At 37.2% G+C, this 24,738-nt stretch overlaps 1 protein-coding gene across 4 annotated transcripts in view; it reads left to right on the top strand.

Moving 5' to 3' along the window:
* ttll7 (tubulin tyrosine ligase-like family, member 7) overlaps positions 1–24,133 on the top strand; it is a 115,361-nt gene extending 91,228 nt beyond the window's left edge. For 3 of the 4 annotated variants that reach the window (XM_051912397.1, XM_051912396.1, XM_051912398.1), the window contains 6 exons: positions 1,638–1,963; positions 4,918–5,049; positions 9,186–9,266; positions 10,341–10,501; positions 15,150–15,326; positions 21,925–24,133. In XM_051912397.1, the coding sequence (XP_051768357.1) occupies positions 1,638–1,963; positions 4,918–5,049; positions 9,186–9,266; positions 10,341–10,501; positions 15,150–15,326; positions 21,925–22,042 (995 nt within the window). In that variant the 3' untranslated portion in view covers positions 22,043–24,133. The remainder of the gene's footprint in view (positions 1–1,637; positions 1,964–4,917; positions 5,050–9,185; positions 9,267–10,340; positions 10,502–15,149; positions 15,327–21,924) is intronic. The other variant, XM_051912400.1, reaches the window with a different exon arrangement.
* Positions 24,134–24,738: the final 605 nt, after the last annotated feature.

Here is a 24,738-nt window from a genome sequence, read left to right on the forward strand (position 1 = left end):
TTTTAGAAGCAGAGTTTTCCTTGGGGTCCAGCAGCTCAAGCATCCTAAGTATAGCGTTTTGATATCTGTCTGCTTGTCTGTCTGTCTGTCTATCTATCTATCTATCTATCTATCTATCTATCTATCTATCTATCTGTCTATCTATCTGTCTGTCTGTCTATCTATTGTATTTTAGAAGCTGCTCTCACTATTACTGAATGTGATGTTTTATTAACATGGTTCAGATAAGGCATTTTTCAAAAAAGGGCTTTTATTTATTTATTTATTTTTTTCCCCCCAATAAATTTTAATTTTTAAAAGTTGCAAACCTTCAGCAAATGTTTGTCCACTTCAGGAGGTCAAGTTGTTGCCATTGTTCATTTTTTAAGAGGTTTGCCCTTTTTGTAACTCTGTTGAAATGTCTGAAAACAGTTTGAAACAAAGAAATTGTGTGATTTCATCATTTTCTTGTTATAAACAATAGATATAATTTAATTAAATATAATTAAATTAAAGTATTTAAGAAAAATATAAATACAATCTAATAAAAAATGCCAGAATGTATTGCAATTAAACTTAAATTAAGCAGTGTTTTACACAATACATACTGTGTGTGTGTGTGTGTGTGTGTGTGTGTGTGTGTGTGTGTGTGTATGTGTGTGTATGTATATGTATATATATATGTATATATATATAATATATATAAAGAAACATGATATAGTTCAGTGTATGTGTGTGTATATATGTATATATATATGTATATATATATATATATATATATATATATATATATATATATATATATATATATATAAAGAAACATGATATAGTTCAGTTCCCACCATCTACTGTGCAGGTTATGGTTGTACACAAAATATGGGACACAGCTAAATATATATTGATTCTGATAATTAAAATAAGTTAATAATTAACAATACTTTTTCCACAATTATTTTAACATGTCAAAATTATTTTGTTTGATTATTAGATACAGGCAATAAGGTTATAGACAGTATTCAGAAAGTGTCCAACAGGGTAGGACAAGAAATTATGAATTTTATGTTAGATAATAGTTTACAATAATTCAATAACGGAAAACCAGTTTGAGCTCTATTTTGGAAAGTTCCATAGATTGTGCAGTTTATTGATTGTCTGTGCCTGACACAGTTGAAGCTATGACTTTTCCATTAGCCAGTAAAAGAGGGACAAAGAAGCAAGCAAGTTTATTTGGTGTGCGAGGGGTCACTGGTGATTGGGTTGCTGCCGAAGGGGGCATTAGGCCATTCTGGGGTGACATTGTTCGCCCCCTTTGCCCCACACTACCCTGAGGCCATCTGCGATTTTCCGAGCTAAGCTGCTATAATACCGCATTTGGCAACTTCTTCCCTCAAGACTCATGGATGAAGCGACCATGCCGCTGGCCAGCTCACAAACTGGAGGTCATTCAAAATCGTAGATTTGCCGTTTGTGTGTTTCAATTCGCTGTCCGCCCTGAGTTGGAAACCTGACAGCCACTCAGGCCTGCAGTGATTAATTGAAGCTTTTTTTTGTTGGTTATTGGATTTCAAATGCTTGACTTAATTTCCGTGGTGATCCAGGAGGGTGTGTGAATGTATGTGTCTTAAATTGAAGTCAAATGCTTTGGTTCTTTGTTTTAGGTCGTGTTCATTGGAAACCTGCCCCTAAACCAATGCGAGGTGCTTCCTCCTCCCCCAATTTTTCTGGGCTCATCCGCCGCTCCATGTCCTGTCCACGCTCCATATCCTCTCTGACTGCGCAGTCACCTACCAACGAGACCAGACAGCCAAAAACAGCCACTCACATGGCTAATGCATCGACCGCAGCCGCTCAAACGGCAGCCACCATGATGCAGATGACCCCGGGTCGACCCCACACAGTATCTCGGTCCCAGTCGCTCAGTCGCAACAGCTCTACAAACAGAGTTCCACACAGCAGCAGTCTAGGTGCCATTCATCCAAATACGGCAAGTATCAGTTCTCCTTATATCACACATTTGGAGTATTCGAAAATTAGCATATTGCTCATTCTATTTATACAGTATGTGTGCTGCAATTCCATATGCATGGAATTCCCAGTCAAAATATTACATTGATCTGAATTTGCAGTATACAACTAGAGAACACTATGTGAAATTAAGTATCCCATAAAGCAATGACCTGACCTGACCTTCCACTTCCATTTTGATAAATGAACCGAATGTTCCAGAATAAATTTACACCCCAAGAAATCAGGGAAAAAAAAACATAAAATATATTTTGCATAAAGAATATCAACTCTGATTTTATGTTTTTGCATTGTGACATTATATTATATTCATGACAGTTAAGCACATTTCCCCCTAAATTCTTAATTTTTCAAAGTAAAAAATAAATCATAAACATTCTGTATTGTATAATTATGTATATATATAAAATATGTATAATTATAGCATCTTTTATATGATGATATGTTGATGTTAAATCAGCACATCTTAAAGACACTTAATTCTAATGCCTGATCTGATATGTAATGATTCATGTACAGTCAGATGTTCTTTGTTTATGTGTCAGTAAATCAAACCAGTGACTAAACAATCAACTTCACGTTGTTTCTCTTAGTAGGATGAAAATAATCTGTTATTTAAATGGTGATTAAATTATATAAAGAAAGCAATCAAAGAATGCTCCCTTTGCAATCGCTGGAGCTGTCAATCAAACAGCGTGAGTTTACCAGTTCTAAACACGCACCAAATCTCCCGTTTTATTCAACGAATCTCTTAGTTATGTCGCGTTTGCACTGTTAGTTACAATGAAAGCATTCGTTAATGTACAGACATTGAGTTGCAATGATAAGATCACTGCTTTCATGCGCTCAACAACATGTCTGTGATCGGCTGTTCATCACTGCAACCTTTTATGCCACGATCAAAATATAATGTTATAGATCTAAATGTAATGCAGCACTTTTCCCGATTAGTTAACCTTTAGAGCTGTAATAGTAAAAATGTGCTAAAAGAGAGAGTAATACTTGGCTATTTCAAATGGAAAGATGTTAGCCAATCACAGCAGTGGACGTTTACACTGAAGTCTCACAGCAGACACGCCAATTAAAACAGAGCTTTGAAATAAGCTAAAATCAGGGCAGCAAAAATGCCTTTTATTTCAAATTATGACAATTTTTGATGTATAAAGCATACTAACATTATAAGTGCACCCCAGGAAACATAAAACAACACAGTTCATGACCCCTTTAACATAGCTACATAGTTAAATGGGAAATATGTGGGAATTTGTAATTTTGAACACTACTATAGACACTACTGTGGACTGTGTATGCAGTATACAGTAAGCATTGCGCTAGTATTTCATTCTGAACATAGACATACATATCTACACAGACACATCTATCTTTTTCTTTACCCTAGATGTCCTCTAGAGAGTCTGAACAGATGTTCACAAAGATGGCTGATTTAGAGAAGATCTGGCAACACATCACCTGTAAAAATGAAAAATATCATTTTTGTTTTCCCATCGCTGTCCTGAATCATTCCAATCCATCAAACAATAGAGATTCAACACACACAAACACACACACACACACACACACACACACACATACACACACACAAAATCAGTCAAGCTGTGTTTTCATACTGTGATAGTTTCTTCTTATTCTCACACTCCTATATCCACTCTCGTTCTCTCACTCTCTCTGGGCATACCTTGGAGAGGAAAATTTGTCATATTGTGGAAAAATTGGGAGTGTGAAGCTAAATTAGGGCTTTATTTACGGGCACATTCATCTCGTGAATACCAGCACTCCCCCTTGTTCAAACTCTCATTAAGGAATATTAATCAGGAAAAACAGCACACACACTTATGCACTGTTTAATAAGACTTTAAGATTGCGTTTAGCAAGATGGACTACTAAAGCTACATGCTCTTTTCAGAGTAATTGTATATAGGATGCATGATCATCAAGTTAATAAGGCTTCATTTTCTAATAATGGAACCTGTTTAATTAGGATTTGCACTCTTTCCTCAAAACTCTTCTAATATAAGGATATGGTGCTTGGTTTGTAGAACTCTGATAAGCCTCCATAGGCAATATTAAGTCTTTGGAAAGTTTTTGCTCAGTATATAAAGCAGTATGGTAAATCTTATAGAAACATGCCTGGGTCATACAGTACCTGACAAACTTACAGATTTTTCTTAAACCAGCCAATTTTATATATATAAAATGCATAATTAATATATATATATATATATATATATATATATATATATATATCAAAGGATTTTAAAGGATTTTTGACTTGCATATAGAATCAGTTAGATGTTATCACATGAAGCACATTTTAGGTATATTTTATGAACTTTTTTCAGTGTCCAAATCTTTTTGTAATTTCCATTGTTCTTTGTGATGATCTCATTTGATTAGTGTTTTACTATGTTGCAGTAAAAAAAAAAAAAAATACATAAATATTTTAATTTTAATATTTTGTTTTATTAAAATCAGCATAAAATCAACCCAAAAAAAGTGAGATAAAAAATGCTTTAATAAATTAAATAAATTTGTCTTTTTTTTCGTGCTGAAATGTGAAAACAATGTGGTTAATTGGTATTAAATAATTTGTCTTTTGATTTTGGGATGAAACATAGGCCCAACACATTCTTCTAAATTTCTGTGATTCACCCTCATAGGGCCTCAGACTCTGATATGCCTAACCCTAACTATATTTTGTAATTTTAAAACTATTGTTCAGTTTGTGAAGCTGTATGTCTGAAAGTTGAGATCACTGTTTTTTCCTTCTCACAACGAGCAGTCAGGCGCCATATGAACACACTGCTGCGATGGCCGAAACAAACCTGATGACTGCAGAGAAAAGAGTCACACTTAATAATTCATCTTTATTGTGTTGGTTCTTTGCATGTGCAGGCGCAGGGAGAGACCCCACTGAGTAAAGAGCAGGAGGCCGAGCTGATGCAGCAGACGCTGGCTGCGCTCGGGGAGATGAGGATTCGTTACCCCGGGAAGAGCGAGGAGGAGGCCGAGGCCGTGTTGGATGAGGTGAGCTACGCAGCTGAGAGAAAGCGCTCTGTCAGGGCAGGCAGACCGGCTGCTCTGTTCCCCTCATTCCCTGAACTCATTTGAGGACGTCCGAGCCATTCGCAGCATCTCTCGCTGTATGTAGAGTCATTAGACATCCACCTGTATGCTTAATGAGATCCATTAGCTGTCTGTGCAGAAACACAGCTGGCCAACAGCACCTGTTTAAGACACTTTCCAGCATTCATTTACACATCACTTTCACGGCGATTGATCTGGCATACATTTGCACATCAACAATCATGGAAACACAGCATTTAACAGGAGAAGCACAATTGAACTGATGCCGCTCTATTACCAGAGCTGTGAAATTGTAATTGGTGCTTTCCATGAATACGGTACACTTTAGTAAATATTTTATTTTCAACCATTAGGTGTGTTAGGTAAACTCTTATCTAACATAAAATTAACCTTGTGTGAAAAGTAGTTAATTTTACACTGATTGCCTAAAACCACCCCGACCCCTGTGAAGGTAAAAGAGTAGCAAAACCCAGCTTGTAGATTTGAATTTGAGAACTTGTACAATAAATATTCACACTTGTTATTTGAAATTTACAGTTACAGCTTTGATGTGAAAAGCTGAATGTTTTCATTTGCACATAGACAATAATCAAAACACCTATGGTTTGAATTCAAAGTTGCAGAAAGATAGATTAAAATGTGTAAAATAACATTTACATAAACAAAAAGACTGACACAAATGTGTTCCAGCGCAACTCTTCAGTTAAAGTGTGAGATAAGATGTACGTAGCTAAACTACCCATTTCTTTTTAACTACCAGTTTTATGCTTGAAATGTTAAACGACCGACAAAAATAATCAGGGATGCAAAATCAACTTCAGTCTGACTTCGCCATTTTGAATAGTAGTTATAATTTGCGTGATTCATGTAATAATTAGTAGTAGCCTAACTGTCAATGTGAGGGGTCAAGAAACAATAATGAAGCCGTTTTCATCATATATTAGGCATACGATTAATAATACATGCACATATTGTGAATTAATTTAATAAACTTCATTACCTAGCTTTCCTGGTAGCCTTCATTAAATGAACTTCTCTAAGAAAATGATTCGTAAAACATATAAATATCAATTGACCCTATGTTTACTTTCTACATTGACACAGATAAAAATGAAAAGACTATCAGTCAAAGCTCAGCTTTATGAGGGGAAGAGAAAGATAAGGAGACTGAAGCAAAAAAAGAAAGAGAAAGTGACGGAGATGACATGGAGAGATTTTAAAGCTATTATTCTCCCATTTTTTTTTTTTTTTTTTTTTTTTTATCCTTCAAAAGTCTTAAAATGCACATATGTAAATCAGAGAAATCTAAATTTAATATTGTGTTATTTTATACACAATACGTCACTCCTGAATGAATCAGCTGTTTGAACGGATTAAATTAATTAGACATTTACCACCACCGACTGGCAGTTTTAGTTTCTTATTTGGAGTATAATTTCATTTAAAAATACCATATTTCCATATTAATCATAAAATACATAGTTCACCCACAAAAATCCTCATTTACTCAACCTCATTGTCCAAAAGATTGTGTAATAAATTCTATGTTGAATCAAATAAAATATTTCTTTCTGAATCCACTTTTTGTAATGTTTATTTGATGCTTTACACAATAATAACTTTAAATTATATTTTTGATGTGCAATTAAAAAAATTTAATCACTTGACAGCCCTAATATATATACATATATATGCAGATGTGACTGTGCATATCAAAACATTCAGCTTTTCATATCAGAGTGTGAGTGTAAATTTCAACTTAGAAGTGTGAATATTTATAAACCTTTATAGACCCCCGTCCAAATGTCCCACCTCAGCAGTCTTTACTTTCTTGACTGCATACAACAATTTAAATAATACAGCAATACAATAATTTTGACAGTCTTGTGAATTTGTATTACATTTATTGAACTAAATGTTTTATTTTTATTTATTTTTTATTTAAAAGATTTAAATGACCACATTTATTAAAATTGTAAACCTTTTACAGTGCTTGTATATTGTTGTCTTTTACTGCATATGATAGTTTGTACTCAGAAAGTAGAACTGAAATGACATTCTTTACAAGATGATTAGTTCAAACATTTCAAATGCACCTGCAGACTTTTTTTAGTCATGTATTTCGTTATTGAGGATTTCTTAAAAATACTGTGTAAAAATCTCGTCTCGTTCTTGTGAACTCAGTCTCATGTCTCGTCTCGTGAGCTGTCTCGTCACAACCCTATTATTTAGAAAAAATTTGGTAACAAGGACTGCAAATCTCAAACCTCATATAAAATTATGACAGTATTACATGTAAATGTTTATAATTAATATTTCTTAAAGTTGTTGGTCTAATTCACAGTCTAAATGAGTTATTAATGATTTAGCAAGGAAGATAAATGATAAAAATATGACCATATTTATGCCATCATCTCACACTCAAAACATGGACATAATTCATCTACTCATTTTAGTGGAAAGTACGAGAATGTATTCACTAGAAGCAGCGTTCACTGGTGCATGCTGCACCACCGGGATCCAGTGAGGAGAGTGTGTATATTTTATTGATAATGTAAATGATGTAAATATATTCAAACATTCAGATCAATGTTCCAACATGTTAAAAATTCATTTGTGGGGAGAAAACTCAAGTGAATGGACTGTTCCTATTCAAGGTCCTTGTGTTTGGAACATAAAAGAAAGAGATGCCTGCAGCAAAGACAGACAGACAGACAGACAGACAGATAGACAGACAGACAGACAGACAGACAGACAGACAGATAGACAGACAGTGCCTTCCACAATTATTGGCACCCTTAGTAAATATGAGCAAAGGTGGCACATTTTTGTGACACATTTTTGTTTTGGTTTTGATATTTGTTTTGGATCATTGCCCCGATGGAAGATCCAATCACGGCCCATTATAAGATTTCTAGCAGAAGCAGTCAGGTTTTGATTTTTATCTGTTAGTATTTGATAGAATCCATGATGCCATGTATCTGAACAAAATGTCCAGGACCTCCAGCAGAAAAATAGGCCCAAAACATTAAATATCCAGCAGTATATTTAACCATGGGCATGGGGTACTTTTTATCCATGTGTGCACCAAACCCATCTGGTGGGTTTGCTGCCAAAAAGCTCTTTTTTTTAGTTTCATCTGACCATAGAGCCAGGTCCCTTTTGAAGTTCCAGTCTTGTCTGACAACTGAATATGCTGGAGATTGTTTCTGGATGAGAGCAGGGGATTTTTCTTGAAACCCTCCCGAACAACTGAGACTCAAGACTCAACTAATCTCTAGTTCTCCAGCTGTGATCCTTGGAGAGTCTTTGTCCACTCAAACTTTCCTCTTCACCGTGCATTAGGACGATTTAGACACACGTCCTCTTCCAGGCAGATTTGTAACATTTTTAGTTGATTGGAACTTCTTAATTATTGCCCTGATAATGGAAATGGGGATTTTCAATGCGTTAGCTTTTTTCTTATAGCCATTTTCTATTTCGTGAAGCTCAACAATCTTTTGCTGCACATCAGAACTATATTCTTTGTTTTTTCTCATTGTGATGAATGATTAAGGGAATTTGGCCTTTGTGTTTACACATATTTGTACTCCTGTGGAACAGGAAGTCATGGCTGGACAATTTCATGCTCCTAGTCACCCTGGTGTGCTAAAAAAATTTAAATATGAATGGGAATATACTTCAGAGATATTTTACTCATAAGAATTTCTAGGGGTGCCAGTAATTGTGGCCAACATGTATTGGAGAAAAACATTTATTTCATAATGTGAGTTTCCCCCCACTTTCAATTGTTTTACTTCAATGAAAGGTTAGAATTTTGTGATTTTTTTTTTTTTTTTTTTTTTTTTGAATGAAAGAGCAAAAGGATAAACAATGCAGATTTATTTTCACACCCGCCTTTGCTCATATTTACTAAGGGTGCCAATAATTGTGGAGGGCACTGTGTGTGTGTATATATATATATATATATATATATATATATATATATACTCAATAAAAAAAATATTCAGTCTTTCACACATAGACAATGATATTGCATATTGCAGTAATGACGTTATTTTCATTTGCTCCTTTAGATTCTGAACAACTGGAAATACCATAAACCAAAAGTTGCATCTTACTGGCTGGTGAAGTTAGACGCCACCAAACAAAGGAAGGTGAGTAGACTAAAAATGCATGAAGTTTTGCGAAATAAATAAATAATAAACACTCAATTTTTTGATAAGTTAGAGTCTCTGGTGACCAAAGTGTATGGTGGGGGGAAAAATGGAGGTCTTAAAAAATGCCATTTGGATCTATCTTAACAGAACACATGATGCAACAAAATGAAACAGTTCAAAGCCACTCAATTTCAGCACTATTACAGTAGTGAACGACAGGTGGTTACAGCAGGTTACAGGTGTTTTGATTTGACACAGTAGGGCGAACGTTGTAGGATGGGCATGACAGACTGATATAATGAGGGATTGTCTCGTTCCACAAGCTGATTATCAGCCGAAGTTTGAGGGATCAATCAGAATAGAGTTAACATGTCTCATACAGGGCCATTAAATCAGACATGTTGAAAGTCACTTCACAGATGTCGACGAGCAGAATAGAGTGAGGGAGCTGGAGGGAGAAGAAGAAGATTGGCGGAAACTTGCTGAGACTTATGCCATTACTCTTCTTCTGGATTTTACTGTTCATAGTACCCTCCAGTATCTTTGGGAAGTCTGATTAATTTGAGCAAACTGGTTCATTAGGACATTTCATATCAATGAATGATGCACTGATTAATTTGAATATTGTGCCCAGAAGTTCCTGCATTTTTGTAGCAAAATACATATTTACAGTATATAAACTGTTATTATCATTAGTAGAATTCATCATTTCTTTTAGCTGTATTTAATTTGAATTTATGTGTGCATTCTTAAATAGCTTCAGTGTAGTTTGGTACTTTTTGTAAGGAACTTTTAGTGTAGTTGCAGGAATTACTTTTACAAGGCTTAGCTTGACACTTTTTTTGAAGTGTGTAAAACACTATTTCTTGTTGATTTTAAAATGAGTAGCTTGCTAAACTACATTTTCAAAGTAGTTTCCCCAAAATGTTACATTGTGTAAGTATTTGGCTTTGTGTGTGTGTGTGTGTGTGTGTGTGTGTGTGTGTGTGAAAGAGAGTGAGAGAGAGGAAGAGAGAGAGAGAGAGCTCTGATATATTTAGTGACTATTATTTATCTGATTGTTTCACAAAGGTTTTGGATATTGTTCGTACCAACATCCGCTCAGTGCTGCAGCGAATTTGGAGTGAACCGGATGTGGAGAGTCTACGCCTTTACCGCCTTTTCAACCGTGTTTTTAACCGTCTGCTCTGGAGTCACGGTCAGGGGCTCTGGAACTGCCTCTCCAGCTCTGGGTAAGATAATTATATTCTGCCTAAAATATTAAGGAATTGTTGATTCCCTTTCAAAGGAACTCGCGCTGCGTCGAAACGCTGTGGGAACGCCTCTGCGTGATTGCGTCGTGAAGCCCGTATGGAATCAGTCCAGTGGCGAGATGGAACATCATAGGCGGGTGACGTCATTGGCGAGGAAACTATAAAGCATACCCGGAAGTTTTATATAACATCTGTTTAACTTATAACATGAAAGTAAGGTTAATAATATAACTTAGAGAACAAAACGTTCAATTTTACTCAGATTAGGGTGATGTAAAAATGAGTACACCCCACTGAAAGTCTCTGGAGCAAAGCTAAATTTTAGACTACAAATGTCTAATTGAACAAGAGTTCAACCGCAGGTGAGTCTAATTATTCATTACACGGGTGTCCAGGAGACAGTTGACTATAAAAGGGTGTTAAAACCCCTTCCCATTTCATGCTGTCAGCAATGGCACCACATGGAAGAGAAATGTCACAAGACCTGAGAAAGAAAATAATTTCTTTACACCAGAAAGGTGAAGGCTACAAGAAGATCAGCAAAGCTTTACTTATCAGTCAGAATGCTGTAGCAAAAGTGGCCTGCTCTACATGAGACCTTTGCAGTGGTGGCTCAAAACCAAGGGAGGCCTTTGTGCCTTAGTCATGTGGAAAAAACCTTGGTTTCTTTCCCAAGGTCCTGTGCTGGGGGCTCCTTGTCATCGCGTCACGCAAACGATAGATGCATTCCTCAGGGCTGGGGGGCGATCATGAGTGGCCACTCGACTCAGGGTCTGGGGCAGGACCATCATCGATTGTTGCACATGAGTTGCTTAGAAATGTTGGCTGTGTTTCGTGCACTGAAACACTTCCTCCCAGACCTGAGAGGCCGTCATGTGCTTGTTTAAATCGACAACACATCGGTGGTCTCTTATATAAATCATCAGGGGGGTCTGCGGTCGCGCCCACTATAAAACTGACTCACCAGAACCTCCTGTGGGCCCAAGGGAAACTGCTTTCCATTAGGGCAGTTTATATTTTGGGGTATTTAAATCAGGGAGCAGACGTCCTATCGAGGCAGGGGCCAAGGCCCGGGGAATGCAGACTCCACCCTGAGGTGATGGAGCTCCTATGGGAGAACTTTAGGCTGGATGGCATGGTGCAGACATGGCCTAGTCTGTATGCATCTCCCCGGTCGCTCTGCTCCCAGGAGTTCTGGAGAGGGTGCGCTGGGATGGGCTCCATCTTCTATTAGTAGCCCCATTCTGGCTGGCCTGAATATGATTCTCAGACCTAGTGTCTCTCCTCGACAGCTCCCCTCTGGAGATTCCGCCCAGAAGGGACCTTCTCTCTCAGGCGTGCAGGTCGATTCTTCACTCCCGTCCGGAGTTGTGGAAACTGTGGGCTTGGCCTCTGAGGGGGCCCAGCTCATAAGTTCACGTCTCTCAACTGAGGTTGTTGAGACCATTCTCCACTCCAGAACTCCATCCACAAGGAAACTATATGCCTTGAAGTGGAGATTGTTCACTTCATGGTGTGGAAAACACCAGCTGGACTCAGTTAACTGCCCGGTGGGTGCAATGCTGGAATTCTTGCAGGAGAGACTCTCGCAGGGTTATCCCCCTCCACAATAAAGGTGTATGTGGCGGCCTTAGCTGCTTACCACACTCCTTTGGGTGGTGTATCTTTGGGGAGAAACCCTTTAATTATTTGTTTCCTCCGTGGAACCCTGAGGCTTAGGCCTGCAGTACGCACAAGGGTGCTGGCCTGGGATCTGGCCATAGTGTTGGAAGGCCTTTCTATGGCTCCCTTTGAGCCTATCAATGATGTTTCTGAAAAATGTCTCACTTTAAAAACTATATTCCTACCTCTGTCTCTCAAGAGAATTGGAGTCATTCAAGCCCTCTCGGTTGCACCCTTGTGTCTGGAATTTGCGCCTGGAATGGTAAAGGCTTTTCTTCACTCCAGACCTGGCTATATTCCTAAGATTCTTTCTAATACTGCAAGGCCTATCATAGTGCAGGCCTTCTGTCATCCTCCCTTTCATACCTCAGACCAGGAGAAACTTAATCTGCTCTGCCCAGTTAGGGCCCTAGATGCATATGTCCACAGAGCTGCCCTGTGGAGGAAATCTGAACAACTGTTCATCTGTTGTTAGAGGGTCTCTTTTTTATTTGTGTACACTCACAATAAAAACACAACATTGTGCTTTTGTAAAATAAAGAAAACAAACAGGATTCCGTTTTTTGCTGTCTCAGTTTCCTTTCTGTAAAGCCTGTGGAGTGCGTCACAAAAATGAATCGAAACTCAGCATATAGGCTAATAGCAAGCTCTTGCATGCCATCTGAACTCTTGTTTTGGGTTGGTGCGTCTCTTCTTCTTCTGCTATTTTTCTTGTTGTGGCGGTTAGCAAACAGTGTTGCATTACCGCGTGCACCCCGTCTGGATTGGAGTGTGGATCACCTGTGACTGACTGTATTCGTCATCTGACTGTATGCACCAAACCGTGATGTCTGTTTCGTGACAGTTTTAGACCGTTACACTACTACTATTTACATTTACTTTATTAATACACATTTCTGGTCTTACTGTAAATTATTCATTAGGGCACATCATTTAAAAAACTGGTATGTCTTAAAATTTCATCTTCTTTATTGAAATGTTGTGTAAAAGCAATATCATACTCTTAGTCAGTATTTCAGTATGACTGTGATTTACTGCACTATTACTTGTGTGATATTGCTTAATTATTATCCGTCATATCACTTGTAAATATCACATTATGGAGGATAAGTTGGTTAGGAAGAGTGTTTAATGTTGAAAAGGCATTGAAACAGAACATAACCCTGGCCATGAGAAAAATGGTCTCTGTTTTGTCTTTATTGACTCAATCGTAAGTCTAGATATAGACTTTTACTTCCTAAGAGAGCCACACATAGAAGCATATACGCTTGCTGTTATAATACACATAGACTCTTACATGCTGCGATTTTATCAGCTCTGAGAGCAAACAGCAGGGACTCCTCCTTATTGACCGCCGTTCTCCCTCTAGTCATTGCGAGCGCTTCTCGGGGGCTTTGTGTGGCCCAATCACTCTTGTAATTGCCACAGAGTGAAGGATGTTATATAGCGAGGTTTAGACCATTTGGAGTTGATGAGAGCGAACACAGCTCTAGGGGATTAGAAGCAGTGCCAGCAACCCATGCTGCTTCTGTTTAATCAGGGACTGACGTGTGAAGGTGGCCCATGAGCCGTTAGCACGGGAAGGAGATATCAGTGGGAGAGCACTGCGTAGCCTCCCTGCCTGTAATGTACAATTCAGATCCCTAGAAGTTACATTTCATCATCTCTACAATGAAACCTCATTTCCTCCGCCAAGACTTTAAAGAGACTTTTTATCGTTTCTTTCTCTAACTAGAGCCAAAGGAACGAGAATCAAACCCTTTAACCTTCTTGACAGATTGTTCCAGCAGTGTCTTTTACAATAAAAGCTGGCCCGTATTACCCGTATGATGGTATACAACAGCAAAATGTCTAAAAATTGTTACTAAATCAGTATTTCATCTTATTTTCCAGTAAAATTATGTAAACATCCTTGAAACAACATCAGATGGTGAGACTTATTTTCACAGAATAGCCTACATCTATTTTCTAGTTAATTCTTACTATCTATTGTATTTTGTAAAATACAGTATATTGGGAAAGCATTTTTTTTTTTTTTTTTTTTTGCTGCTGCTATAGTAGAGATAGTCATACTCTTTTTGTTTGTGATATACATTTCTGTCAGTGGGCAGAATGTATTCACATTATTTTGATAATACGTTATGTATAAGTGTGATGAATAAATGTGGAATATTGTGAAAATACTGAGTGGGATGGGTTGCACAATGGAAGATGAAGTTGTTATTAAGGGGTTTAAGTCGAGTTTGTTGTTTACAGTTGCGATGCAACACTGTAACTTGATGCATTAATATAAAATTGCACTGTGCATATATTTATTTAAAGGACTAGTTCACCAAAAAATGTTGTCATTATTTACTCACCCTCATGTCGTTCCAAACCCCGTAAGACTTCCGTTCATCTTCAGAACACAAATGATTCATATGGATTCATATGGATTAGTTTTATCTCTTTATGGACTTTTTGAAGCAACAAAAATTCGTAGCTGTCAGCTGAGGAATAGAAATTGCTCAGATTTCATTAAAAATATCTCCATTTGTGTTCAGAAGATGAACGAAAGTCTTATGGGTTTGGACATGTACGACATGAAGGTGAGTAAATAATGACAGAATTTTCATTTTTGGGTGAACTAACACTTTAATTTAACCATGTAAAACGTGACTCATCTATTCAATTTGAACGAAGTTGAAAATCTCAATTTTACTATGTTAATTTTACTGTTTTAATCTTAATGAGACTTGTGAGACTTATTCAGTTGTTAGGAATAATCATATATTTTGGTTTGTGTACATGAAGTTCATTAACTATAATAATTAAATGAAAAGTATCTAAAAATATTTAATTGACTGGATTATTATTATTATAAAACTGTGATATTACTATGATATAAAAATAAGCATAGCATGACATATAATGTTGATACCACCCACATCATGGCCGTAGTATTTATGTGAATATCTTCCTTCAGCAGGTCATCATGGGAGAGCGTTTTCAGTAAGAGCAGTGAGGTGGTGACCGCACAGGAGCTGAGGTGCTGCCAGCGTGTCGTACAGTTGTGTAGAGACTGTCTGCTTGTAGTCTACAAGTTTGTGGCCGACTCCCGCGGTTCTCTCAGCGGACTTAGCCCGGACTGGGATGACACAAGGTATCCTCTTCAAGCATTCATGACGATGCTGCTAAAAGAATGTATTGACACTCACATCACCATTAGTACAGTTAACACTGAACTGCATTTTTAAATATTGGAAAACACCAAAACACAACAGGTGGCACTGGCTATAATAAAACTGCATATTAAATGCAAATATACAAGTACACTTACTATTGCGGCCGCTGCCATTTTTAATGCTTTTATATGACGGCACAACAGGGAAGAAGGAGAAATTTTGGGGTGAATTCACAAAACTTTTGTATGCAGTATTTCAGTACAAACACTCATATTTACAATCATTGATGTAAAGTCAATACAAGTCTTTTCAGAACAAAATACACCCCCTTTCTACATATAAATGTTGCCCATTACACAGAAGATTACAATTGATTCACAAAACTCAGCCTGGTATAAATAATCTGCTATACACACAATTTCTGACTATTTATGAGAACGTGTTCCACATTTTTGTGCTGACACACTTACCTTACCACTTCAAACTAAACACTCCAGCGCAGCAGCACAAGCACATCTGAAAGACTCTGTTCATTCACTCAGTTCATTAGGAAGAAGGTAAATTAGCTCCACATTTACAGAAACCCATGCACAGTTTGGTTCTTATCACCTTATTTTTGACAATTTCAATTCATGTCAAACTGATTCTACAATTGCAATTAATTGAATCAGGTTTGTTACGAGGTTTTAAACTGCAAAGTTGGTACAAAAACTGCAACTGAAGTGGTATTTATACATAAAGAGGTGTTTATACAGAGTACACAGAGTCGGCATGAATGCATTTACTCAAGAATTACAAATCATAGGACACAATAAATCACAGTAAATCTGAAAGTGCGGTTACATTTATAGTTGCTAACTATTTACTATTTTTCTTAGCCCATTGACATTTGTTTTCTTGCTTTAAATGTAAATGTCACACAATTTGATTTTATGCTTAAACAAAAATAAGAGTAATATATAGAGTATATATTTTAGGGCTGTCAATTTAATGCATTAATTAGATTAATTAATTACGGTGAAAAATACTGCATTAAAATTATTAATGCATTTAACGCACTTGCCCTGCCCCAGACCTACGTAGGTCATCTCATCTGACATTTCATACAGTCGATTGATGATGAATATGAAGCAGGGCAACAGCTCACTGCGTGATGGAGTCTATAGAATGTAGTTAGAATGTCCCTAAAATTCAAGATTGAGTTTTTGACTCATATTTACATCATATGATATAGTAAAGCAATATCACACGTGTAAGGAGCGCAATATTGATCACACGAGTGCTGTTTTTTTCCGTCCAGAATAACACAAGTGGAAAGCAATACTAATTTTATACAACAGTTAAATAAATAAGAAGTTAATATTGTGTTATTTTAGACACAGTATTGTCTGCTTTGCTCAGTTTTGCCAACGGAAATATAAAGACAAAGCAGAACTGTCTCCGAGCAACACACAATGGCATTTCATTTCCGAATCCGCTTTTGGAACAAATCGGGTGAACCAATGATTTAATGGACCATTCATGAAGAGAACCATTTACTTACCATTACCACTTCTGAATGAGTGAATGAATGAATGAATCAATCAATCAATCAATCAATCAATCAATCAATCACCACCTACTGGCAGTATATATATATATATATATATATATATATATATATATTCTCTGAAAATTGTCTTAATGTTGATTTTTTTTTTTTATGTGTTTTGTGTAAAGCATGAAAAGCACTGTATACTGAAAAAAAAAAAAAAAAGATTAAGGATTTTTTTTTTTTTTTTTTTTTTTTTGCTGTGAACTAGTAGCTGTTTGCGAATTTGAATGGCGAAATCCAGTAATTTCAGTAGGAATCTATGAGATCTGGAGTTTAATTTCATGTTGGTCATGATGTGTTGAGTAACAGAAAGCTCCTTGGTTTGAAAGTGACTTCTGTGTGAACGGTGCTTCAAGCTACACCACTGACAATGGACCTTTGTGATGAAATTTTGCTCACCTTTAATCACAAAACTGATTCTTGCAGACCATTTTAACTTTTCCTTAAGAGAATATTGCATATTATTAGAGCTGATCAGCTCCATTAAAATCACCTACCATCTTAATGTGCTAAAGCAGACATTGTGTGTGAATTTTACCTGAGATTAAGCTACATAAGCTTAAGCACTTAAGTGTAGTTTATGAATCATTCAGAATTATCCTGATTCTGTCCTTTGAGCCTGGCCTGTTGACTACCCAAAAAATTGTCCTTGTTTGCTCGACAGCTCTCATCCTGTGATTCCACCTCCTTGGGCTTTATCTTTTGGTTTTGGATCACACTCTTTCCCCTCCAGTATGTCTGATCTTCGGCCACCAACCTTTGTCCACCTGCTTGCTGCTTTATTGCTGTATTTCCATGAGGGCGTAGCCTCAGAGAAACCAGCCAGTCATTTTCGATTTCCTCTCAACTCTGCATCCTAGCCAATATCCGCTCTCTTCTCACACTTGTGTTCTCTCAGGACATGCCTCATTGACGGCTCATTGCTGGAACGGCCCTTGGGGATCCGTTATTTTTCAATCAGCCGGCATCTGCTTTGCCTCGTTAGGAAAATGATGCCTGGGTAACAGTCTCATCCTTGCTTCTTACTCCATCGCCGCCTCCTCCTTCCTTGTTCGAATACATCAGGTGACTGTCCTCTCTCCGAAAGAAGCAGTAGAGGTCACCTGACATACCATAGATGTGAACTTTTCCAAATAACCCATTAGTTAAATCAGCACAAAATTAAAATTGACCATATGTACTTCATGTTCTAGGCCATATTCTACATTATTGCATCAGTGCACATTATTTCAAAGAAATGTTTTCAGAATTTTTGATCAAAATATAACGACTTGCTCTGCCTCTGAAATAACCTTTTGGTTGAAGTCATCCAAGTCTATTTATTTTTAAGTCCCTTCTCTCTAACCACCTGTTATATGTGCAGTCCCTCCAGTTCGCACCGCCCGCTCCAAGCGGGCCCGTCCGCATGGGAGGTGGGCGCTCTAACAAGGAGGCTAAAGACCGCAGTCCATAGAGCAGTCCCGTCAGTCACTAGAGCGCCTCTTGAGATCAGGGGAGTGAGGTTTACATGCACAGCTCTTACTGGCCTACGTCCGTTACACTCACCCCCCTAAACCTCACTCCCATCCGGGTCACAGCACCAGTGTAGCCCCTCCAGTTCGCACCGCCCGCTCCAAGCGGGCCCGTCCGCATGGGAGATGGGCGCTTTAACAAGGAGGCTAAAGACTGCAGTCTCTAGCGTCAGTTGCTAGAGCGCTTCTTGAGATCAGGAGAGTTTTACACGCACAGCACTTACTGGCCTACGTTCGTTACATATGCAAGCAATTTTATTATTATTATTATTTATTAAATTTTTTTACCATCCAATCAGTTTCTAATGGATAAAATCAAGTCCTACATTTTTTTTATTATTTGGAAATTTGTCAGATTATAGAAATATGCGAACATTCACCTAACATAAGCGTAATGTGAAACTTCACTAACATACTACAGTAACGTTACATTACTCTGTTACTAAAATAGTAAATAATTACTAATCCACTTACAGAGTAGACAGATTTGTTAGTCATGAAAAGTAACAGCAACCCACAAAATTATTTTAGTATAAAATAGGACTTTTTTTTTTCAAGATGTAGAACTACAGAGATTTTTCTTAACTTTTGAGAAACGTAATATGATATTTGGTGAATGGGGAAGTCTCCTTTTTCTCTCAAAGTGTCTAAAAGTTCTCCCTCAAAGTTTTATGCGGCATGTGGCAGTTGGGTGATAGAGTGTAGGCTTTAAACAAGCAAACAGACGTGAGATATGTGCAGATCTCCGAGCGATTGTGTGTAATTAGTAAAGCACACACACGTTCGAAGGTTAGACAGCTGGCGGTTCTCTAGGGGCTTTGCACTGGCAGGTTTTTCCAAGAACTGCTCAATGATCAAAAGCCAAAGACCTGGAGGAATCCTCACAGAGGTCCAATTAAACACTGCCTGCAGCTTGATTGGACCCTGAGTGATGGAGCTCTCTCATGGATGAGACTTCCTTACAGGGAATTCTTCAGAGCCAGAAAGGCCCACCTCCATATATGTTCATATTTGAATTTCATATTCCTTTGACATTTCCTTTTGTTGACCAAACTCAGCAGTCTGTAGTGAAAAATATGCTAATGAGGCTCAACCCCAACCCAAAACCATTTCCTGAGAACTCACCTGTCTGGAGTTCCCAGAGGGAAGAACCAAAAAATCAGGCCTGATTTTTAAAGCTTTAATGAAATGAACACGGTGAAAGATGGTGTGAAAGGTCGCTCAGTATGTGCGACGGAGACATTCATCGATATTCATCGATATTCATCATTGTCCAGAGTTTTTATGATCCATAAAACATGCAAGACATCTATGGTCCTTATTAAATATTGCAGATTCTAAGGAATACACTGCAAACACGTTTAGCGCAGTATCATGAGTAGATTCAAGGGCATTCTTTTATAAAAGTGAATTTGATTCTTCCCAAGTCTCTTGGCCCTGTCTTTCTGCAGCAGGGGCTTTAGAACAAATCTTCTTTAGTTAGCTAAAGAGCGGCCCTAATTTGTACTGGCATTATGTATTACTGTCATAACTACATCACTGCATTCATACAAAGCCACTTCTTGCATTCATACAAAGCCACTTCCTGGGCTTGAAGTGAATGGGATTTCATTGAAAAGAGACGTGACACTCATTTTTTTTTTTTTTTAGTATTTAAGTATTTAAAAATGTCTTTAATTACACTTCTTCTAAGATGAACAAGTTTTCAGTCTTTGAATTGTTACAAAATGTCTCACTGAAATTCTTGAGGAAAAAAAGGTTGAAGTAGTATTGATTTCATTAGGTCAATATTGATTTATTGATTGACTTTAATGAGTGAAGCAGTTTTGTTTTATTTATTTATTTATTTATTTATTTATTTATTTTGTTAAATATTAATGATTGAAAAACTCTTGTTTGCCAAATCAAAGTCACTGTGGTACAAACAACATTCAGAAAATCATTTCACAAGAAAAAAAAAAAAAAAAACTATATACCTATATATGTATACCTATTTAAAAAAAAAAAAAAACTATATTTGTAAAAGACATTTCTTGTTCATTATTTCAGTTTTTTAACCAGTACTAAAATTGGGGGGAAAATGACTGTCGTTAAAGGGTTAGTTCACCCAAAAATTAAAATTCTGTCATTGATTACTCACCCTCATGTCTTTCCACACCCGTAAGACCTTCGTTCACCTACGGAACACAAATTAAGATATTTTTGATAAAATCCGATGGCTCAATGAGGCCTGCATTGCCAGCAATACAATTAACACTTTCAATGCCCAGAAAGCTACTAAAGACGTATTTAAAACAGTTCAAGTGACTACAGTGGTTCAACCTTAATGTTATGAAGTGACGAGAATACTTTTTGTGTGCCAAAAAAACAAATAACGACTTTATTCAACGATATCTAGTAATGGACGATTTTAAAACACTGCTTCATGAAGCTTCGAAGCTTTACAAATCCTTTGTTTCGAATCAGTGGTTCGGAGTGTGACTCAAACTGCCAAAGTCACACCCCCTAGTGGTGAACCATTGAAATTTCAAAACAATTTATGACGTAACGAAGCCTCGTTTACTGAAATCACGTGACTTTGGTAGTTTGATTCCTGTTTGATACACGCTCCGAACCACCGATTCGAAACAAAAGATTTGTTAAGCTTCGAAGCTTCATGAAGCAGTGATTTGAAATCACCCATCACTAGATAAAGTTGTTATTTGTTTTTTCGGCGCACAAAAAGTATTCTCGTCACTTCATAACATTAAGGTTGAACCACTGTGATCACATGAACTGTTTTAAATATGTCTTTAGTAGCTTTCTGGGCATTGAAAGTTTTAATTGTCTTGCTGGCAATGCAGGCCTCACTGAGCCATCGGATTTTATGAAAAACATCTTAATTTGTGTTCGAAGATGAACGAAGGTCTTACAGGTGTGGAATGACATGAGGGTGAGTAATTAATGAAAGAATTTTCATTTTTGGGTGAACTAACTAACTTTAAGTAGTTTGCTCAAATGGTTTAGTTTATGCTTATTTAGCAACTTGTTTTTTGTTTTTTTACTGCCACTGTGTTTAATTAATTAACTGTTTAAATTGCCTTGTTTCGAGTAGAATTATAATTAAGCTGTTCTGGTATTAGCAAGTGTGGGTCGTCAGCTGTCCAGGCTGGTTACCCTCCTTGTCTCTGTGTAGGCTCTAATTATCTAGCCTGTTGTCCTGTCTTGGAACATCCTGTGCATTAAACAAGTTCTTATCTGTTAAAACAAGTCACGTTCAGCCACTTGTGTCACTCATTATTAAAAATGGCACAGTGTAAACGTGAGGGTCAGTAGAGGGGACGGGAATCTATAAAGCATCAGCTGGAGAAGGATTGGAAGCCGAGAGAGAGGAAAAGTGCCTGATCTCTTTAGGTGACCTTTGTGCCTCTAATCCTGCCTTTGAGTCTGGCATCCAACCCCTATTTCTGATTCCTCTCTCCGTCTGTGCAGGTATCTGCTGCCAGTCACCTCCCAGTTCATCATCAAGTGGCCGTCTTCTAGCTTCGGCCGCTCAGCGTCCTCAACACGCCCCCGCAGCGTCTTTACCGCACGGATGGGCCACTTCTGATGGCCGCTGGACTCCGACACCTGCTGGGGGAGAACATATTCAGACCTCTGTGAGAATGGCATAATGCCTGGGACCTCCGCAAATTCCAGGAGCGTATGTAAGGGGATTTGCCCGCCTGCTTTGGTAATGCGTCAGATGCATATGATCGACAGTTCTCTGCCTCCCTTCTGCTGTAAAAAATATCTGCTGCATTGCTTAGGATGCTGCATCTCCCTTAAGATGCTTGCAAATAAATTCATAATGTTCATCATCTTTACAAGACTGTACAATTTATTAATTTCAGTGAATGTTTTAGTGTCATGGATTCAGAAAAAAATGTCATGTTCACCTTTTTTTTTTTTTTTTTTTTTTTTTTTTTGCTTTGACCATAGTGGTACTTTTTTATCACTTAATTACATAATTTAATTTTCTTAATATTCAATTTTTAATTTACATCATTTAGTATATTTTACATTCTGCTCAGAATTAAATTTACAACACAGGGCGTTCGCATAGGTTCTCAACAGATGCGTGAAATGACTGACTATTTAATTATGGCGATACAAACACACACAAACAGCATGATGTGTTACAATGGCCAAAGATGTGAGTCTAAAATCAGGAATTTGTTTTCCACTGTGGGGAACCTTGTGTATGTTTGATTTGATTTGCCAATCAGTTTCATTTATTAATTAAAAATAATCATAAATGTAATGTGTAAATGTAATGCATTCAGGAAGAACAACACGCTACAAAGTTGTATCTCATGCAATTGACAAGCTCACTTTTTTTTTTTTTAATGTGGCACAGTGGAGGAAACTACGGAGCCCCTAAAGGGACATGGTGGTGGGAAGAAAAAAAATATGAGATGGGAGGAAAAATAGTAAGTCAATGCTTTTGCGTTTTCTCGCAAATGTTTTGCATTCCTCCGAAAAACTTTGCATTCCCTTGAGAAAATTTACTTTCGCTCGCAAATAGTTTTAAGCTCTTTGCAAAAATTTTGCGAGGGAACACATAGTTTCTCAAAGGAACGCAAAACATTTGTGAGAGAATGCAAAAGCATTGACAAATAATTTTTCCTCCATCTCATACTGTTTTCCTTCACCATGTTCCTTTAGCAGCTCCGTAGGAAACAATTGTAGACCAATAATTTTAAAACTTAATTAGAAAGGGAAAGAGTGTTAAATAGTTAAGTATTAGATTTGGGATCAGGGTTTAGGTTAGAGGTTAGGTCTAGGGTTTTATGACTATTATAGATTAGGAATTAAAAATGCTTACTGTTTGGAGTAAACGCTCTGTTATTCTAGACTATAGTTGCCTGTTCTGAATTTAAAGCTGAGATCACCTATCAGCTTAGGGGACGTAAGTCTCTTTTACATAACTTTTATGAGCCATACTGTGTAGATGCAAACATGAACCTCAGCGTCTGTGCTGACTGATATGTGTCCTTGCAGTGTTGAGGAGAGGGATTTTCAATATTGCTGTCGGTAGAGTGTGTCTATGAGCTCAGTGTGCTAAAATTTGGATGGCTGCATCTTAATTGATACTTGAATTAATTTATGCTATTTATTTTATTAAAATGTCTGTGTTTACATCTAATTTAAAGTTTGTTTTAACCATGCTTGTTCATTTTAACCATGGCATAACCAATGTATCAGTGATTTTATGAACAGAATGACCTTTTATGAAAGTACTGTAATAAGTGCTAATTGCAGAGCTTTGCTTTGGATCTAATTAGGATACAGTAAATGTTTATGTAGTGTTTTCGTAAAAGTGACCTGGATGTGCCAGCTCAAACCACGCTGTGCCAACACTACTAGCAGTGTGTTATTGAGGAGCTCTATGTGTTTTTTTTTTTTTTTTTTTCCCCTTTTTTTATTTTTTTTTTTTATTTTGGTAAATAAGAGAAATTGTAGTGACAGTGTTCTGACAGCCAACTATTTAATTCCCTGTGAAAAAAGCGATAACCCGACACGTATTCAATGGGCCACACGTATTTAAGGTCATTTTGCCCAACTTACCATCATGTCACAATGCCAAATATTATTTTTGCCTGGATTTTCATTCAGGAGAATGGTTTTTAATAGCAATAAAAGGCTTAAAACATCCAAACAGACTCCAGAATTCTATTTGAGTATCTCATTGAGCTGCGTCTGACCTCTCTGACTTTTGCTTCTTTCTCCTGAGGATTTCTTAACACAAGGTACCTTACACACACCACACATACGATCCACAGCATGACACTCCATGTCATTCCACACAGTCTCGCATGAGATTTCAGAGCATAACCTTGTCATGTTTTGATCTAACCTGAGGTCATTCTTGAAAACTAAAAACTACACTGTAAAACTACTTGTTTCTTCCCTTGTCTCTTACAACAAAAGAAAGACCATGACGGTGTTACTTAGCAACGGCAGAGAGAAGCATTGAGATTGAAACACGTGTTGACACGTCAGTGTGTGTGATTCTTGAATCAAAGAAATGAAAATGTCAACAGCTGACACTTGAAGTGAGTTTTGATTAAGTACATTCTACTTTCTGCTTTCAATATTTTTTGCCTTTGTCAAACTGTTTTTGCAGTTTTGTTAGCAGTCAACAGTATTGCTATCCTCGGTTAAAGAGATAGTTCACCCTAAAATAAAAATACAGTTTACTCACCCTGGCGTTGTTCTAATGCCGTATGTCCTTCTTTCTTTTATGGACCACAAAAGGAGAAT

The sequence above is a fragment of the Ctenopharyngodon idella genome, chromosome 11 (assembly GCF_019924925.1).
Source record: "Ctenopharyngodon idella isolate HZGC_01 chromosome 11, HZGC01, whole genome shotgun sequence".
Taxonomy (NCBI): Eukaryota; Metazoa; Chordata; class Actinopteri; order Cypriniformes; family Xenocyprididae; genus Ctenopharyngodon; species Ctenopharyngodon idella.